General features: G+C 42.7%; 1 protein-coding gene across 1 annotated transcript in view; it reads left to right on the forward strand.

Moving 5' to 3' along the window:
* Positions 1-19877, forward strand: part of T265_15293 (hypothetical protein) — a gene marked incomplete at both ends in the record, with an annotated part of 42479 nt that overhangs the window by 16529 nt on the left and 6073 nt on the right. Inside the window, 8 exon segments of the mRNA XM_009177424.1 lie at positions 541-677; positions 4782-4829; positions 4988-5146; positions 6035-6296; positions 7284-7376; positions 14185-14300; positions 16362-16383; positions 16389-16505. Coding sequence (XP_009175688.1) covers positions 541-677; positions 4782-4829; positions 4988-5146; positions 6035-6296; positions 7284-7376; positions 14185-14300; positions 16362-16383; positions 16389-16505 — 954 coding nt within the window.

Here is a 19877-nt window from a genome sequence, read left to right on the forward strand (position 1 = left end):
TGCAAAGAGATTGGTAGGCTTTTGAAGAGTTTTTAGCAATACTGTGTGTAGTGTTGCTCTAAGAAAATATACTGCGAACTCTTGACCACCCTCTCAACTGAAACAAGAGGGTGCATTTATGCGATACACTTAGTTGAAAAATACCCTAGAAAACATATCCACCTGAGTCCCCCGTCAACACCACTATGCCTCGCAAATGTTTGTATTTTGCCAAATGTTCCCAAATGACACATCTCATAATCAATCGGGAATTTGCCCAGCTCACAGCTTTATGAGGGATCCGGCCGGCACACTGTGCTAAGGAGGAATATGACCCTTTTCCTCTTTTTTACTTAGCTACTGGATCGAAAGTCTTTCTTCAATGACAGGGCAAATTGACTGCATGTAAGCTATATCTCCTCCCCTTGTTGTTCATGTACCCCGCTAATGGTAATACTAATGATGTTGTTATTGCTAGTAAACAAAGTAGCTAATCGGTTCGAATGGTCCTGAGGCTGCCTCCCTTATGGTCTATCTCATTGTAAGGTTTTGTTCCTTCAGGATTCCTCGTTAAAACTCACAGCACTGAAGAATAAAATCAAGCGACTGGAAATGGAGTTATCAAATTCAGCGACCATGCTGCAGTTGCTGAACAAACAACATCAAGAAGAAGTTGCGCTGGTTGAACAAGCTGCAAAGTGAGTCAACCCCATGCAGGTAGTTTGTTGTGGAGATGGGGGCTGTGTCTCTCCACACATGGAACTTGAATTTTTACGGCTGTAATGTTCTAGCTTTGATCACCGAGTAGTTCGCGCTTTTTGCTGCTTGGATCTTTACGAAAGCTGCGTTTGTATTTTCTCATTTTTTTGCATGGGCCAAAGCTGAGCGGTTATACTTGTCTTTCTGGTTCTTTTCTTGGTGATGGGCAACTAGTGCTTTACATGCACTTCACACTGTACAATATAACAATATGTCTATCAACCATGTGTTTCCCAACGTGTTTTCCTTATCACATGTTTTTTATACGGATGGTTTGCACTGGAAAGATGGCGGAAAACAGATGTCTCGACCACGATTGGTCCTATGTATCCCCAGCTGCGCATCTGGCAGGATATGAGACATCAAAATACTACGACAAGGGACGTCACAGCAAGGAAAACAAATCAGGAAGCCTAAGGAAAGGAAGAAATCTTACTTGCAGTAAATGTATAATGTGTTTGTATTCCTTTGTAAGACTGAATACAGTCAACACTAGACCAGTGACAAACTTGCACTCCAGTACGACTGACAGCTGTCAACTTTCAACTGAATGAAGTTTAGGAATGAACTGACGACTTGCTAACCATAGAATTTCACACAACTTCTGAAGCAAATTTTATGTTTTAGTGAAATGTGCCAAATAATGGGTTCCATTAGTGAGACGTTTGTAGCAGTCTTTATGTGGAATACTCTAAAATTTTGCAAGGTTCTGGTTCCTTGTCGTCAAATTCCGACAAAACGCAAAAGCTGCATTTTTTTAATAGGAGAAAGGCTGGAAACGGAACAGTACCGAATATATTACCATAAAATTACAAATTCGGTCAACATCTGGATTTTCGTGACCGAACCTGACGCTGAAAATAGACTTACTTCTGACCTAGACCATTACTCGCACCTACTTTGTATGGTTTAGATAGCACCATCGTTATCGGCGGCAGCAGTTTTAAAAGCCGCGTAATAGCTGTAGGGTGGTTCTGGCTATCACCGTTTCCTTCAATGGTGATTTGAGGAGGTGGAGCAGATGGCTGCGCTTTGCAGGCGCTAGCTGATATAAATGATGCGTCAATCTGTCGTGGCCTTAACACGCCTCTTAGGTTGTATAAGACTTTCAAAAACACCTTGGCGCTTAGCAACTTCCTAACATCTCATAAGGTAGGTTATCGCCCCCTATCGACGTGGGCTACATATGCGGCCATAATGCTCCATCGATTATCCACATGACCGAGCTACCAATATACAAAGGATACGTAGGACAAATTCTGTTCGGTTATGCACAGCGTGCGATTCTCATGCAGGTATCAAAACCGTGGGCCGTATTGTGAAGAAACACTTTACTGTAAAATCGTTCACACCTAGTTGAACTTTACTATCTTCTCCTGTGATAAGCTTGACGTCCGTTGCCTTATGTGAACTGAAGGTGGATAACAAACGAATATCAAGCTGAGTATACCAATTCGTCCGTTCTGTCAGGTCGCGTCAGCCACCACCTGGACCTAATTCGTATTGTGTTACAGGAGGCTTGCTATAGCTCATACCAATATTTGTGTTAGCCCTAACATACGGTACTGCTACTAAGGCTCGTTTAGGCTAAAGCGCCTGTCATGTGTATTGATGCCTTAACAGTGCAAGCCTCCCTCACTGGGTTGAATATGAACGACTGAATCAGGTTGTTCACAGTTCCACTCACTGCAAGTTTTAAGCCTAGTCGTAGTTCAGGGATCCAGGCATCGACTGGCTGCGATACACCCTTGAGTTCCCACTATAGGATCCATTGTTTGCCACTGCAACAATCGCCTCACAACATGGTGAACAATGGCAGTTGATCTTTTCGCTGAGCTACGCAATTTGATTGCAAACGCTCCAACAGCAATCGAAGTGTATCAACGGTGTGTTGCTATGGAGCGTAGGTGGGTGTACCAATTGATCGGTGGTTGTGCGTTGGGTAGCATTGCATGCGCGATAATATACGTGCTGCTAGCCGGGGCTGACCTTCGATCGTGACAAGTTGTTCGATTGGGCGGTCCCATTGGTTGCTTTGTTTCCCATGTCCTGACTGACGCATGACCATGTGAGCTTGACTAAGGACAGGGAATCACTTCTTCTTACTGCAACGTTGTGTTTCTTTATTCTGCTGCATAAAATCCTCCCAGTTTGTCGAACGTAGAACTTGTTGCAGTTGATTTGGTTTTTCACACTCTTCCTCGTGGCTCTGCTTTGGTTGTCCTTAGGTGTTGAAATCAGTTGGCTTGTGAGCTACGATGATTTTTTTGAGCTAATACTCTGGCTGTGATTTCAGGTATATTTTGATGTAACGCAGAACTGCCCGTCTGGTTGCTTTTTCTTGCTGTTGTTGACATGCCGTCTTCTTCAAGCTTCCCTCGCTAAAAGCCCTTGGATACTGATTGTTTTGGAGTACTCCGAATGGATGTTTTTTTCTGTCTGTGGTGCTACAACGTGACTCTGCCCCTTGAGCACGTTTTTGGAGCAACTCTTCTTGTGATTCATTGCATGATTGACGTTCTAGTTCAGTATTTTGTCCGCATGTGACTTTTTACGCTATACGAAGGTTTCCAGTGTGCCAGTCATTCTTCTGTTCACTGAAACGTCCAAGAATGGTGGTCACTTACCCTTCTGCAGTTCGACTTGATATCAATTCGACTGCAACAAGTTCTACGTTGGACAAACTGATAGGCTTTTATGCACCAGAATAAAGATGCACAACACTGCTGTCAGGAGGAATGATTTCATATTCTTGGTCAAGCTTACGTGGTCATACATTAGTCAGGACATGGGAAACAAAGCAACCAATGGAGCCGCCCGACCGAACAACTTGTCACGATCGAAGGTCAGCCCCGGCTAGCAGCACGTATATAAACGCGCACGCAACCTTACTCAACGCACAACCACCGATCAATTGGTACACTCACATACGCCCCATAGCAACACACCGGTGATACACTTCGATTGCTGTTGGAGCGTTTGCAATCAAATTGCGTAGCTTAACGAAAAACCAACTACCATCCACGCCACCTGAGCTACCAACACTCATCTCAATAGCAGACGGTGATCAATTAGCAATACCTTAGCAGATTTAGTGTAGGATTAAGGTCAGCCCCGGCTAGCAGCACGTATATAAACGCGCACGCAACCTTACTCAAAGCACAACCACCGATCAATTGGTACACTCACATACGCCCCATAGCAACACACCGGTGATACACTTCGATTGCTGTTGGAGCGTTTGCAATCAAATTGCGTAGCTTAACGAAAAACCAACTACCATCCACGCCACCTGAGCTACCAACACTCATCTCAATAGCAGACGGTGATCAATTAGCAATACCTTAGCAGATTTACGTGTAGGATTCCAGGCCTTGACAACTTCAATCAGAGTGTCATTTGATCTTTTAAACTGGCACACGACTGTGTTGATAAATCAAATTTTTCTATTAGGCAACGATTTGTAATCCACAGGGTATATTCAAATCAGATTATAGTCTCTTGCGGTGTAAATAACGTGTCTTTCGAGCTGCTGGTGTTTTCATTTACTTAACTTTCATTTGAGCAGTAATTCTCTCATGGAAGATTTTTTCTGACGATTCCACATCAATGACAGTAAACTCCTGAAACCGAGTTTCGTACCAATGAAAAAGATCAGTACAACGTATCGGATGATGGCGAAATTCCATATTAGTGTTTTGAAAGTCCGTGAATGTGGGAACACAGGATATTTCTTGCTCAAGTTATTTCGTTTAAAATGCTTCACTACTGAACTACAGTCGGTATTAAAGGTGAATGCCTACTCGTCTTGATGTAAAATAGCCTATTTCGGTCACTATTTAACATCAAATGTTGTCTGATAATCTACGGGGATGAGATATTGCTGTTAGCTTCTCAAGCAAAATATCCTCTTCCTGACTTCAAAAAACGACGGCTTGTGACAAATGTTGAGGAGGAGCTCGGTGACCAAATACTTCGTTTAATTAGTTGTATTCAGGAATGACTATTTGGGTTACCGTGGTTAATGTTTTCTTCTTGCGCAGATCAAAATTGGATTTACTGGAGGAAAGCGCAAAGCGGCGGGAACATCGGTAAGTAGATTGGACTAAATCACTCCGCAAGCATACCAATACGTCTTGTAGACAAAACAGCCATGCGATTCCATTTGTTGCCGGGACTAAACGTTACTCTAAGACTGTCAGTAGCGAAATATCACTAAACGATTTCATGGCTATCCCTGTAACTAAAGGTTGAAAGAGGAGCTCAGATTCCTGGAGGAACAGAATCGAGAGCGGATGATTACTCTGGAATCTCAACGAGATCAGCTGATCGCCGAGCTTTCCACAAAACTCAAAGACACGCGTGCACAAGCCACTCAAGAAGCAGCTCAACTCAAAACTTTACACGAGTAAGTCAGTTTTCCTGGGTGTTCCATTCACATGATACCACAATGATGCATCACATGCGGGCCGAAAGTGATCACATCCCAACTAGCTGAGGTTTCGTTCACGGTTAGCAAAAGTGGAGACTTTCCATTTCAGTAGAGCGCTGTTCTATAGTCTTTGGTGTGAGCTTGAACTGGGGCACACGTAATCGATTTCTCTACATCGATGTGACATTTTGGAGAATTCGCACAAAGCCTGGTGTCGCCTGTTGTGAGCTTTTCCAGGAGATCTTTTGCTCTGTTCATAATGCACAGTTCTTGTCCCAAGGAAAGGAGGATGGATTATCAAGCCTTCCAGGAATATCGATTATTTGCTTAGATGAACTATGAAACTGTTTCATGAGTGGTCAGATTGCCTACCAATTGATTGCCTGTTTGTAACAAGTATGTAGCTGTAATGGTCGAATTGGGAACTTATCTTCGAACGTGTACTAAAGTGAAAATTTATTTGAATTCCACTGACCCTTACACTAGTCTCACTTTGTGTGCTTGTGTTTTCCGAAAATCAACCAGGAATTTCCTAGTAGAAGCTGTTGAACTATCATTGACCAGTCGTGTTGGTGGCGAAGTTAACAACGTGTCCAGTTGGAGGTATTCCTGATTGCCGCCCGAACAACATTGAATAACCAAGTGTGATTCTGTTCACCATGTTATGTTGATCATCTAACGGCTTCTTCTGCACTCACCTGATTTCACCTGTGCCCGCTACATTACCGCCAAGGATAGTGGGCATGTTTGCTCCAAGGGGTCCGTTTTTGGAGCCTTGCCTGGTGTTTTAGGTGATTATGAGCTCTGCCCGAATTTCACGTTATTTGACTTCAATCAATATTCAGTGTTACTATCATTATATAGACAAGAGCTTAAAACACTCAAAGTCAGTCACGAGGAGGCCATCGCTCGAATCCAGAATGCGCGCCAAAACGAATTCAATGTCATGAATGAACTGCAGCCAAATACAGAAAACCTGAAGCACTTGTTGGAGCAGCTAATCACAACCATCGCTGAGATCGGCAAAGGGGAACAAGAGCGAACACGAGATCTTTCTGCGCGGCAAGAGCAACTGACGAGACGAGAAGAAGCATTGCGAAAGTTGGAGTCTCGCTTGGGCCAACGTGTGAGTTTGCCGTATTGGTTCATATCTTCCGTTTAATTACTGTTTCAAGAGGAATGTAAATACTGCGTGCGGGTTGCGACCATCTGACTCAGGGAACAAAGAATTTCAAATCTTGCAATTTGCAGAATCCATGTTTCTGATATGAACTAACGAATATGCGGTTTTTATAATGTTCAAACTAAACCTGACGGGATGAATTCTACAAAAAATTCCGTAACATATGATCGCTATATAAAAACTACAAGTTATATACCGCGAGGAGTAGACACTTCATTCGTAACAGACAGTCTCTTCGGAGGACTCCTCGGTCAAACAGTCATTTAGTTTCCAGTTACGTGACATGTGCAGCGAACTACGGAAAACAATGGCTGTACATCCTGTCTAAGTCAAGTGACAAGACCAGTCATCTTCCCGCAGGAAAGTGGGAGTTCTTGGGATTAACCGGAAGTTTCTGGAGTTTAAGTTTTGCAGGGAACTGTGTAGTGTAAACGCTTATTGATCACGAAAAAAGATGACAGTTTTACGGTACACGGAATAACTTTCAGAATGGGTGACTGCTTGACAAGTTGAACCCTAATTTTGGGCAGCAATATTTCAATGTTGAAAGTGCCGATGATAGTGGTAGAAAATGGAAGCATCCATAAATCTTCTAGTATTATCTGACATATATAATCATCCACAAACTAGTGCCGTATTACAGGTGTACTTCCAAGGAAAGCTGTCCTCGTTGATAAGCTAATCAATTTGTTTTCTGCGTGGTGACCTCTCTTAATTGAAACACTTTGCTCAAAGTAATTTGTACATATACCCTCCACTGCTCAGCCGTGATGAAAGATAAAAGGACACGCTACGATGATAAAATATATTTACAAGTTGCTACAGTTTTAATTGGCTTTTGTTACATCTGCTTCTCCAGGGATCGATTAGAAATCAAAATTTTTCAGTAGTGTAGTACATTTCTTCCTTCTCTCCCTCTGCCGACCCTAGGAGGAGGAGCTGGAGCGTGAACGAAAACAAATAACTGAAGTGATGGGAAAACTGGAATTTCAACTCAAAGAAAACATCAAGCAAATGACGGAAGTGAGTTTTGTTCATTAAGCCACACGGACCCTCGTTGCTAGCCAGTTAGGATAGCTTGTCATATCAGGCTAAGTAATCAGTAGTACACGGTGACAGCTCTCTGAACCTTTAAACGCCAAACTAATTCACAGCTTTTCAGTTGCCCCATATTTGGTGTGTATGCACCGTTCAAAGTTATCGCGATATTCGGATTCCTATTGTGCAATGATCCCAAGTGATGAGTGTCAGATCCTGAAGTTTCAAATGCCGGGAAAAACTCCACGGACAACGGCCTAAAAAGTTGCAACCAGCTTCTTCATTAAAAAATCACGGTCGAACAGACACTGCGGTTGAGGTCATACTATTAACTGGGGCAGGCAAAAATAATTTATTTGTTTGCTTTCTAATTTTCGTATAAGCGTCTTAGTTGCCTTTTTCGAAAAGTCTGGCCTTAAATGCAGCCCGAAATAGACATCAAATCCAGCCGTTTGATCAATAGGGATATAAAAGGGCATATGAGGTCCGACGTCATCGGTACGTCCCTACTCAACTCCCCGTGCTCCCAGTTGAAGCCAACCTACTACTGCCCCGTCAGCCTGACACTAGGATTGATGGCTTACGGTAAAGTTCGTACTCTACCCTCTCATGTCAATCGGAAAAGGCGTTGCGTCCCTTTAGAGGGCACCAGGCGCCAGAACATAAACGAAAGATTATCACTATAGGAAGAAACATATTCCCCCCGGCCCTGTTTTGTTTTTTGTGCGTAATTAAATTGCGTAGTTTGTCACAAATACATAGACACAGAGTTCTCTGTACGCAATTAGTATGAATTTGCAGTTTTGGGGTTTTACGGGATAGATAATTTGTTCATATTCACACCACTCTCGTTTGAACGGTCGTCCTCCTGTTCTGGCGTAATTATTCCGATGAGTCCACAGTCCAAAGGGAAGCACTGGACTCGAGTTTCGCTCTTTTAAAGGATCGTCTGGAGCGCGTACACAATGGCTTTGCCGGGGCTTAAAGCTTGGGCAACTGACGTGCACGGCAAGCGTGTAACTACTACCCCACCAACGCACCTGAATTTTCACAGGCGAAACTGTCCATACTTGAGCGATGTGATTGGTGTGCCCGACTAATCGAACGATGACCCAGTAGCTGTCCTGGTTGTGACGATCGATCGACCCGCCAGTCAGGACTTCCCAGTCAATCACCAGAATAATTACGCCAGAACAGGAGGACGACCGTTCAAATGACAGTAGTGTGACTATGACCAAAATACCTATCGCACAAAATCCAAAAACTGCAGCCAAAATGTTCCCTACTGGGTTTCAAGCATGTGTCACGCTACCTGACTGATGGGTCAATCGATCGTCACCACCAGGACAGTTACTGGGTCGTCGTTCGATGAGTCGGGCACACCAATCGCATCGCTCAAGTATGGACACGTTCGCCGGTTCAGACGTCCAAAGTTTAAGCCCCGGCACAGCCATTGTATATGCACTGCAAACGATCCCCTAAAAGAGCGAAACTCGAGTCCAGTTCTTCCCTTTGGCTTGGGCTCACCGGAATACTTGTCAGAACAGGAGGACGACCGTTCAAACGAAAGTGGTGTGAATATGAATAATATGAGGTCATATTCGATCTTCCAAATGACTTCACGACTGAATGCAGCTTTCTTAGCAGAAGCACTTTGTCCAGAGACACTGTAGTTAAAAATGCTCCAGATATTCCAGAACCACATTCTTCACTTAATTAACCACTGCACGTGCTAGTGGTTATTGTCCTATTCCATGTTCCCGAATGGTGCCTGCAAGTATTTTAGACGCTCCGTGTTTAGAGGTATTTTTCATAGAGTGCGTTCCATGTACTCCAGTAGAAAAGATTTGGAGGAACTGAGAAGGTGTGAGCGACGAAGAACTTTCAGGATGTGCGAATTCTAATGAACTAGGAAAGTTAGTGATCATTTATTAGAATAGGTTTTCCATCGTTGACCGAGTTTAGTAGTGGGTCTTGTGGATCACACCAGATAATACTGTTCATTCGCATGGTTCGTGGATTGACCGTTTAGGGGATTCATGCTGACCATCTAATTCACCAACTGGCTATCACAGTTAGAATAATGCATCATTACGACCGGAGGGATATAACATATTTGAATGCACTTGTGCGTTTATTTACTGTGAGATACACTTTGGAAGGCTTAAGTGCGGTGGAGTTATCCATTTCGTTTTATTTGAGTACTACGGTTCCACAGCAGATATTAACCTACAATTATAACCTCTTTGAAAAAAGGTACGTTTAGACCAGTCTGCGTTTTTTCATGGATTATTCCTCAACGTAGTTAGCATGAGCGATCTGTGCCCATAATATGCACACTGGTAATCAGTACCTGATAAAAAGTTAAAGTTAGAATTCACTACCTGTTTCATGACTTGGTTCAACTAATTTCATGCTGTTTTACTCTGCTACGAACCAATAAACATATCTCTTCTCTATTTCCGTTTCAAATCATTGAATGTTTCCTGAAAAATCATGAGATTTGCATTCGGGACAGCAGGCCGTGACTTCTTCTAAGGAGCTGTGCTTCCTAAAGATGTTACACTTCCCATAAATTTGTATGGACAAAGGTACTGTATGAGATATAGACGAATAAAACGCCCTAAAGTTTGGATGGGCAGGCCTTATCTGAATATCATGCGTATCATGTCATGTTGTCATGCGTATTAACACATCCCAGTCCTTGCAAACATTCTTCACTTTTACGTTACCTTCCGCGTGGTTTTACACCCACTAGGCCGCCAAGACTTGAGGCCGCAACACTTAGGTACGACCTGTATGTTTGTTGGTCGTCTAACGGAATCGCACGCTAGCCAGCTGGTAATTAATTCCTGCTGGTTGTTCTCTCTATTTAAAAACTCTTCGAGTAGTTTTCACCAGTCTTATGAATAATGTATTACGTCTAGGAGAAATTCTTGGTGTACGAAATTTTCTTTCATTACGCTTCTAACAGAACCATCGCTATGGCCGTTACAATTATTGCCAGCAAACCCAACGAAGGTCACCACAGTCTTACTTTCCTCTACTACGAAACTTCATAATGTGAAAGGGGGAAGAGCTTCGCGCTAGCGTGTGGTCAGACTAGGATCAAATATCTACTAATCGATTTATCATCTTTGCTACACTAGGATACATCTTCGTCTTGCGGTCATGATGAGAGTTTAAACTAGATGCCATATATTGCCTGCAATAGCCCAGGTGACATGAGTTAATCGTTTAACTAGACCACAATGGCATGCATTTGCAAGATGCTATGCAAGTTGAAGCTAAATGCTTCAATGCATATCCACAAAATCAGAATAAGACACCATTACTGCGACGCAGGAAGCGTGCGGTGTTGTTCTTATTAGCCATCATTTTTACAACAAATCACTTCCCTCTCGAAAGATATTCTATATAGTTAATAACAGAGTTTATCTACTTAAAGACATGATTTCACACTTCCTGAAGCCGTAGAAACCGACTCAGCGTAGCTCTTATTTATTGAAAGTGCTATTGAGTTCGAAGTGTCGTGCTTTTATCACGGAAAAACTAGAGGCAGCCTCAAAAAAGATTCTAGGCCCTAAAATTCTTTAGTTACTCACTCTTGTTTATTTTTTCTGGTTCTCAAATTAGAGAAAACTGTATAGTCACAATAGACGGTAATGTGATAAATTCTGGAACAAGAAGACAAAACGCACCGCGTGCCATTGAGAAAGCCTTCTCAGAGTTGGAGTGAAATCACCAACTTCTATCTTGCTAACACCTTGCTAACCTCTGTCTTGCCTAACATGAAAATAAAAAGAACCTGCCTGGTGTCAAATCGAAGAGTGAAAAAGGTACACAGGATATCATGTGGTCGGTGGCATTCCTCTACGTTGGTAGAAATGGAAGCTCTGTGGTTTTTAGACCACGCATGTTGATTCCATCATGCTTCGTGATGCTCTTTGTGGCGGACGGTGTTCTCAGTGGTCCAAAGGTAGAAAATACGATATGATTATTACCGAACATTGTGAACCAAAGCCACTTTTCGGTTTCGGTTGATCCTGAGGGAATAACGCGTTCACATGGTTTGAGAAACTGGCAATGCATGATGGACCACCTAGTCTAATAAATCCCTTCTTTCCTTACATCCTTCTTTCATTTAGTCATTCATTCACCCAGTTTCCCACTCAATCATTTGTTCATCTGTTCGTTCGTCCGTTCGCTCATTCATTCATTCTTTTGTTCATTCAATGTCCATCTGTTCAGTCGTATTTTCATATACCGACTAAAAAGCTCCTCTGTGTTTCGTGGCGCGTTTGTGTCGAGGTGCTTTAAATGGGCATTCTCATTCATGGTGATTCTTGTCAATGATCTTCTGTTTAAAGTTAACATTCCTGATCCTCTTCTTGCAACTGGGATGTATCAGATTACTTTCTTGTGCCTTCGGTGTTATCTGACTGATAACAAGTGTATCAAATATCAGGTCGCCTCTTTGCTGGCTAATGAAATATGGATTTTTCCGGAAAATCGATTTGCTGCCGCTCAGACGACGATTCAAACTGTCGCAGTGTCCACTCAGGCGCACTGTTCACCCATGGCTCTGAATTATCCTCCATGTAAATGCTGTAAATGCACTGAGAAGGCGTGTCATGGGGAATTTTCGAATTGCACCACCTACCGTGTAGACTATCGAGGACGAGATACCGAACGTCCCTTTCCATTTTATCCAAAGGACAATCTGATCGTCGGTGCACCTATGGACTGCGCTTTTAGATGCAACTGCAAGTGTACATGTAGACGCGATGCAGAAGAAAATTACAGACAAGCATTACAGAGACCACAAAATTCCACTGAACCACCGAAAGAGGAACCTAAACCGTATTGCCCCGTACAGTACTAAAATGCATATGGAACGCCATCCGTCTCGGACCTACGGTTTTGCCCTGTATACCAACTATATGTTGTTGTCGGCAAAATACACTCAAAATCCATAATAATTTGACACTCTTTAAGTTTCGGCTTCGTGTTTGAAACAACTGTGGGTTGGGATTTTCAGGCTTTGGAATGTCTGGAAAAAGAATCATACTTTCGGATTTATTTCACCGACCTTAAGTGCAGAGTGAATTAAGACCTCTTTGACTCACCTTTCGTTTGCACCGGATATCGTTGAATCGGATATCGTTCAACAAAGGGACTGGGATTTGTGGGTTGTGGTTACACTTCCCTGGATTCCTCCTCTAGATATCATTTTGACAATGGATTCGAATGAGAGCTTTTGTGTCCAGAGTACCATTTCGGAGTCAGCCGTATAGGGATTAAGGTGCTAAAAAGTCAGCTTCGGAACATGGAAATCCTTTGTCCTGCTTGAGTCTCTGGTTGGTCGATAAGGAGTCAGGGGTTCACGAACTCCCGGCACGGCACTACTCACCAGCTTCAGTGACCACTAGACTATAGTGAGAAAGGACACTTTCTAGGCTTGTACATAGGCTAAGTAGAAGAAAAAACTCACCTTACACCAGAAACCTTATTCTGATCGATATTATTCTATACTGCATGTCAAAAATGTTCTCAGTCAAAATCAGAGCCTTGCTGTGCACCTAATTAGCCCATTGAGCTGTGCTATAGGTTACCGTTTCAGGTTTGTCGGTAACACAGTGGCCCTCCAGGTTTGGGTTAAAACAAGTATAGCAGCTTGTTCCTTAAAAAACTGGGCTGCTTGAGTAGTCTCAAGTCAACTACCTCCGCCACTCAGCCAAGCTTTTGATCAGAAGGCTTTGAATATGAAAACTTACTGCCCTCCAGTCTACATTTTGACGCCCCGGCCGTATCTCAGCCCACATATTGACCACGGGTAACCATGACCTATTTTTACTTGTAGTCGGGATATTGAAAATAACTGGTTTTACTAGCTCCTGTTGTTTCTTAAAACATCTGAAACGATCCTCTTCGGAGAGTCACATCAATACACGCTGTAAAAGATGCTTACTATGACAGAGTTATTCCCCGGCAAACGAGTTCGTTAGTTGACCGCAAAACGGTTTGATGTAATGAATGTTCCATACGCCTTCAACCATACTACACACACCTCTTACGGTTTGTTTTTAGCTTCTGGGACTATCTATCTCACCATCAAACCTCTATCGTAGACATCAATATTAGTGTTGATATCTACCCTCCACCACCGACCACAGGTGTGTTTAGGCATCTTAATATGCTCATTGTGAAAAAGGGTTGATCGGGGAAGGAACATGCTTGTTTCTAGCCTACCTACCTACACCACCAAAAACTCAATAGGATAACCTGGGTAAAACATGGCAAGAATAATGTCACTGATATTGGTTAACCACATATCTTGCAACGACATCATCCAGGAGGACTGGCAGCCATAACAACATCCAGACTCTTCGTCTATTTTCTAAAGTCTTATCAGGCCAAACCTTACTTCCCCAAAGTTTCCACCATTCTGAAGAAGGCACGGGGAAAACCACCTGTTCATGTCGATGATCGTCTAGTATGCCTAGTGTTCTGTTAAGTTATGTTTGACAGAAGTGATTTTTTTAACATTTAGAATTTCGTGCAAATTCCGGAGCAGTTGTCGATCAGCTTTCGACAGTTCCTTTCTAAAACTAAATTTTTGTAACTTCTCTGCATATCGCACTCTGGTTTTTATGAGCGAGTACGGCTATTAGATGATTCCAAATGGCCATACTTCCAGGACAGTTATTCGAAACATTCATGGTGGAAACAAATTTTGGGTTCTTTTCTAAGCCAACCGGGAGGTATGCACTTTATGTTTCTTCCGTTATAGGATCGATGGGCAATCAAACAAGAACATAACCGACTGGCAAAGTTGCAAATCATGCTTGAAGAGGAACGCCGAGGACTAGTGGAGCAGGCTGGTCGGGAACGAGCAGAATTACAGCAGTTAGTTGTATGTAGTTTTAATGAATGAGTTTCTTTAGTAGAATATTGTCCCTGTTGTACTTAGGCCAACCAGTATGGATTAGTATTATTATATTTTGTCTTCAGTTTTTTTCAGACAAAAAATGTAGATCTTACCAGCTGGCTAAACTGAGCGAAACATTCCGGCGTCGCTTTCACTGGAAGAGCCTTCGTTTAATCATCGGGCTTTGATAAATTTGTTAACTAATTGGTTTGATAAGAAAAGTCAAGGCACACTGCCTCTTTAGTGTCTTTCGGATCAGTTGATTCAACTAGAAGCGAGATCTGTTGGGCAACTGTGAATCCCGCAATCGAATCCTGATGACCTCATGTAGTAGAGAAAGTATTAGGGTTGATAAAGTACTAGAGACTAGGCCTACCTGATGATCCCTAAGAAGACTCAAACCGGTGTTGCGCTGTCCACAGTTTTGCACGAACCTTAAAAGTGGCTGAATAATTTTACCCGGATATTAAAACTAAAATAGAAATAAACTACTATCAGCTGCAGGTGTTCTCGAAGTCGGTGTGATTGCACTCACCAACAAAGTAGAGCAATCAGCACACACAACAGAGTCTGCTCAGAAATTATATTTTCACCGTTGTCCAAACCGTACCCACATTGGAGAGGGAAGAAGTCTAAATGATGCTCGTTACGGTCCGGGTTTAAAACTTAGTGGTAAATTCATCAGTTAGGTGAGAGAAATTTTGAGGCATATTAGCATTTAGGACCAGTTGAATGAGGTTATTGCGGCCACCAGGCTATATACATGACGTGTTTTAGGCAACAGGAGCTTGAAAACTACGGTATTTTGGAACACTGAGGCAAGGAAGGCAACACGCGTTGAACTGGAGATCCTCATATTGGATAACTCACTGAAGATGTGAAATTTCCAAAATGAAAGCACAGACGCATGTTTGTCTATTGGGAACCTATAATAAAAACTTGACTATCACGAACTACACGAAGTACAGCACGAATGCTTAATAGATCGGTCAGTTGCAACTAACTAAATTTCCATAATTCTGTTGACCTTACTGATTCGAGATGACTTTGGCCACGCGCCACTGAAAACAAACGAGTTATTATTATCATCAGTGAAACACGTGGATCTGTTCATTCAGCGTAGCTCTTGGGAAGGCTAAGATGAATAGCTGAGGGTGGGTTACTGCACAATTCACGCGCAGATTACTCTGTAATAGGATAATTTTCTTAAAATGAAAGTTCATACTTCGCAAGGCTTACGGAAGCAGTGCCGCAAACCATCGGGGATTAATAACCTTGCAAAAACCCCTGAATAGGTAGCGTGTGTTTGCGAAATCACCATACTCTGCAACACATCTCTGTGGCCACTTCCTCAAGGGTCATGCCTCCGACGCAAAAGGTGTCATTTTAAGCTTCTTGTCAGTTTTTCCGACCGAAACGATCGTCTATAACTATATTTGTGCCAACGTGTGGACAACAATCAATGTTATATGTTTGGTTCCTGACCGGACAAAATTATCCGTTGGACGCGATATCAGATTAGAATATGTCTCAGGAAGTGGTGAGATTTCGGGTGATTTTCAAAGCCGTCTGAAACTTCAAGCACAAGGAACCCAGAGGTGCGTTCGCGGAAATCAAAACGCTTCTGCGCAGAGAATCACTTGTCGTTAGGAACGGTGCACCAACAGCTCTGGACGGCCATATGGTGAGTGATGAAAAAAACGGGACCGGTGATTTCCTCTGAGTGCCTCAGATAGTGCATAGAAGTCGTTGAAGTTCTATAGCAGGAAACAGTCGTGGTTGTACTGAGGTAAAGTTCCGTTTCTCTTCCAAACATTGGTATCGTGTTGTCGGTACTGAAAAAGTAGGCATTGATACTTTCTGAAACCAGGGCACAAGTAGGTCTATCATGAATGAAAACACACAACTGGCTATATGGTGATAAACACTGGAGGTGACTCCAAACGATATATGCATGCTGAAATTCGTTGCATCCTGCATCGTAGTCAGGAATGTCTTAGTATCCCACTTCATCAACCCCCTTCTTCACTTTTCACAAGGGCAATTTTCTCGGTGAATATCGTAAGTCACACGAGAAGAACGCGGAGGAACGACGTCAAATTACTGAAGAAAACCAGAGACTACGGGCAGATCAGCTCGCTTGGGAAGAACGGCATCGTGTGGAAGAAACTCGCCTCCGTGCGGTAAGCGTAGGAATAAACTTCATGTCACGGCCCCAAAACCAGATAATCGACTTATTATTTATTCGTGTTTTACTGCATATACCTAGTTGTCCAAATGTCGGCTGATGAATTCATTCAAGATCAGGCGTGAGTTCTTCATCCACATGATGTACAGAAGACAGGTTGCATCTCCGTGAATATTAATCAGTGGCAGCTGATTGGAGCCTCGAGTTTCAGTGTAATCTGAAGTTTTGGGCAATGCGGCCTAGCCAATCAGAGCTGGTGTGTTGTGCTAATAGATAATAGTTTCAGTGTAATCTGAAGTTTTGGGCAATACGGCTCAGCCAATCAAGGCTGGTGTGTTCTGCTGGTAGATAACTTACGATCCAGCCAAAGTGTTACAAACAACTGTGAAAAGCACGCAACAGCGTGCTTCCGAATGGAAATGTTCTATCCTTCTTAGTAAGCCTGTACCTCTGTATCTCTTGATTGTATTTACGTGACCTATGATTCTTAGTAAGCCTATACCTCCGTAGCTCTTGATCGTATTTACGTGACGCTTTCAAATAAAATATCATTTCAACACAAGTAAAGTAAACTGTCAGCTAAACTGGTATGCTCGAATACGTTTCCCATGGTTGTGTGCTTGAATAAGTGTCTGAGGTGGCCACGATTTTTAGTTCATTTGAAGTGCTATTGCAAAAATATGCTTCGATACGTGTGGGATATGGTAGCAGTAGTGGTAGATATAGTGAGAAAGTAGACTTCATGCGGCCACTTTTCTAAAGTTCAAAACACCGTATCACCATTCAATATCTGAGAACTATGCGACAAGCAAGCGCAACAAGCGTAGGTTCTCCCTTTTGTAATCCTCCCTTTATTAAACATTCTTGCATGTTCAAATATTTATTTCTCAAATGAAGTCGACGCCATATGAAATGCCATATTGTCGCATACTGTCACGTTTTCTCCCCAGTCTTACGCAGCACTATACTTGGAATTTATGCCACCGAGTTCTTTCAGCTAGCTCCAAAACCCCCTTACTTCTAGTATACTGAGTTTGGCCATGGTCACGATTTTTCCGCTTTTCACTTTTTCTATGTGGGTTAATAGAAGTACCGTCGAGTCTTTTGAAATCAACGCAATTACCTGCTAAAAGATCCTATTGTCGCGATTCGGACTCACCTAGACCGGTTAACTTCCGTGTAGCTGTTTCAATTTTCAGGAAGGATATTGGTAACTATTTAGTCTTTTCCTAAGGCGCTAGCTCACAGTGAACGTTATCAGTGGTAGAGCGGTAAATGGGTATCATTCACAACTGAGATAAATAACACGTTTTTGAAACCCATTCTCAGAGTTATTGCAAGCTTTTGCCCAGAAATGTAGAGGCCCAACTTAAATTCACCCGGCTCTTGCATCATAAATCGTTCTTGTGAACATACTCAAATATCCCGTTTGTGAACTCTCATGAGGTCAACAGTTATTGTGAGGTGTTCCGCTGACTTGGAATTCCGTTGTACAGACAGGATAGGTAAATTTCTTTCCGACCTCAAGTGCATTAGGCCACGTACCGCTTGAAAACGAGGGGCAAAATAACTATTCGTCAACGCCAGTCCATCCAATCTATGCCCCCCCAAATAGTGTCACGACTAACTAATTTGACTTTTATCACGAAGCAGTCCTTTAGCAAATTTAGAGCTTCAGACAACTGAACCCAGTTATACTACTTTAAAGTGTCTGACGAAAGCCCATAAAACTAAGAATCAATAGAGCACTCCAGTCACCTAGCATTTTTTCTCCGACTAATGGATAGCTGAAAAAGTTTTTGTTTTGGTAAAGATAGGTTGGTATTGTAGATTGGGATCGATTTGTTAAAGCCGCACCTTGAATGTCATTCGTGGGCCCAACCAAAACTAAGGCGCGTGTGATTTCAGCGACGTTGTACTCCTTCATTCATAAAGGATGTTTAACCTTACTACAGGTGGTGAGTATGGCGCGTAGTGATTGTCCGTTTAGGGATGATTTAATAACCATTAAGTTTGCATCAGCGTGTTTCACATTGACCGCTAGTTTCCTGAACGGGTGGGGGTTGAGGTGATGAATCTTATTTTGCACCAGCGCAAAACTTATTGTTCTGTGCAAACGAATAGATCGTCTTCTTTGAATATGACTTGTAGTCCTTTGAGCGAACACTTCCTCGTAGCTCTACAGCTTGATTTCCAGTACAAAACTGTCTTGTTGATTTCCTAGGATTTTGGTAACCGTTCACTTGAAACCAGAATATTAACCCACAGAACTTTTCCAATCCGCTTCGGAACTGTAAGCCTCAAAACGAGTCTGAATTTTCTTTACTTTTCCAACAGTTATCTGCTGGTCGTACACCAGAATGGAAGCACTGGACCAGAGATTTGATTGATGGATCTCATTATCGTATCACGCCTAGGTGAAGCCGGGACCTGAATCAAAATCACGTGACAATGCCATACAGTATGCCATCAGTACACTGAATAACCCTAACCAGCCACCTGTTTTTTAGGTCTTTAAAACTTCGGAGTACGCCAAGACCTCTGCTTACCACGTGTCGTCTGGGTACTTTCCACCGAATGGACCAAACGTTAAAGAAATCACTCAGTTTTTTCCCACTCCCTTTGTTGTTTGAGCTGGCATGTCATGTGTGCCAGCAACAACTACCTTGGTTACTACGATCACTGACTCATCGGTCACGGGAGACGAATTGGTGAAGCTCATTTTCTGACTTACTAGCGGCGACAGCACCACCGAAAAGTACACTTGTGTCGCTTCACTTCCGGAGCCAACACTGAAGTGTTTAAAATGCTAGAAAGAAATTAGTAAAAATTCATGGCACTCGGCAATGAGGGCTGATGAAGGCTTCAACCGTGACACATTAGTTGATGCGCTTTAGCGTACCGTAGTCGGTACACTCTTCTGTCAGAAGGTTGTATACAAGACTCATTAGTCAAGTAGATTTTAAGCTCGTATGTGATGATGGTAAAAAAATGCCATATGCGAAAAAGTCTTTATTCGATGGCTACGTAAGCTGGCACAGCTGTTGGTACATATGTCCGCGAGCTCATTGCATTCGATAATTTCATTCGATTGCAATGTTTACACGGTGCAAATGGACAAAACGATAGAGAATGCATCGTCAAGAGGGCTTGGAGCAACTGGTTACAAGTTGTCCACGTCATGCACAGCAGATACAGAGCAGAGGACTGGTCTTTCAGTGCCACACAACAATGTCGTTTATTTAGACAACACGCTGTCTTTAAAAGTGTGGTGGAAGATGGGAGGAGCCTAGCTCTAGCCTACCACAAAAGTACTAGGTGTCTATACTTCCAGCAGTTTGGAATACTCAAAAAATCATCCAAAAGT

This window comes from Opisthorchis viverrini, assembly GCF_000715545.1.
Source record: "Opisthorchis viverrini unplaced genomic scaffold opera_v5_420, whole genome shotgun sequence".
NCBI lineage: Eukaryota > Metazoa > Platyhelminthes > Trematoda > Opisthorchiida > Opisthorchiidae > Opisthorchis > Opisthorchis viverrini.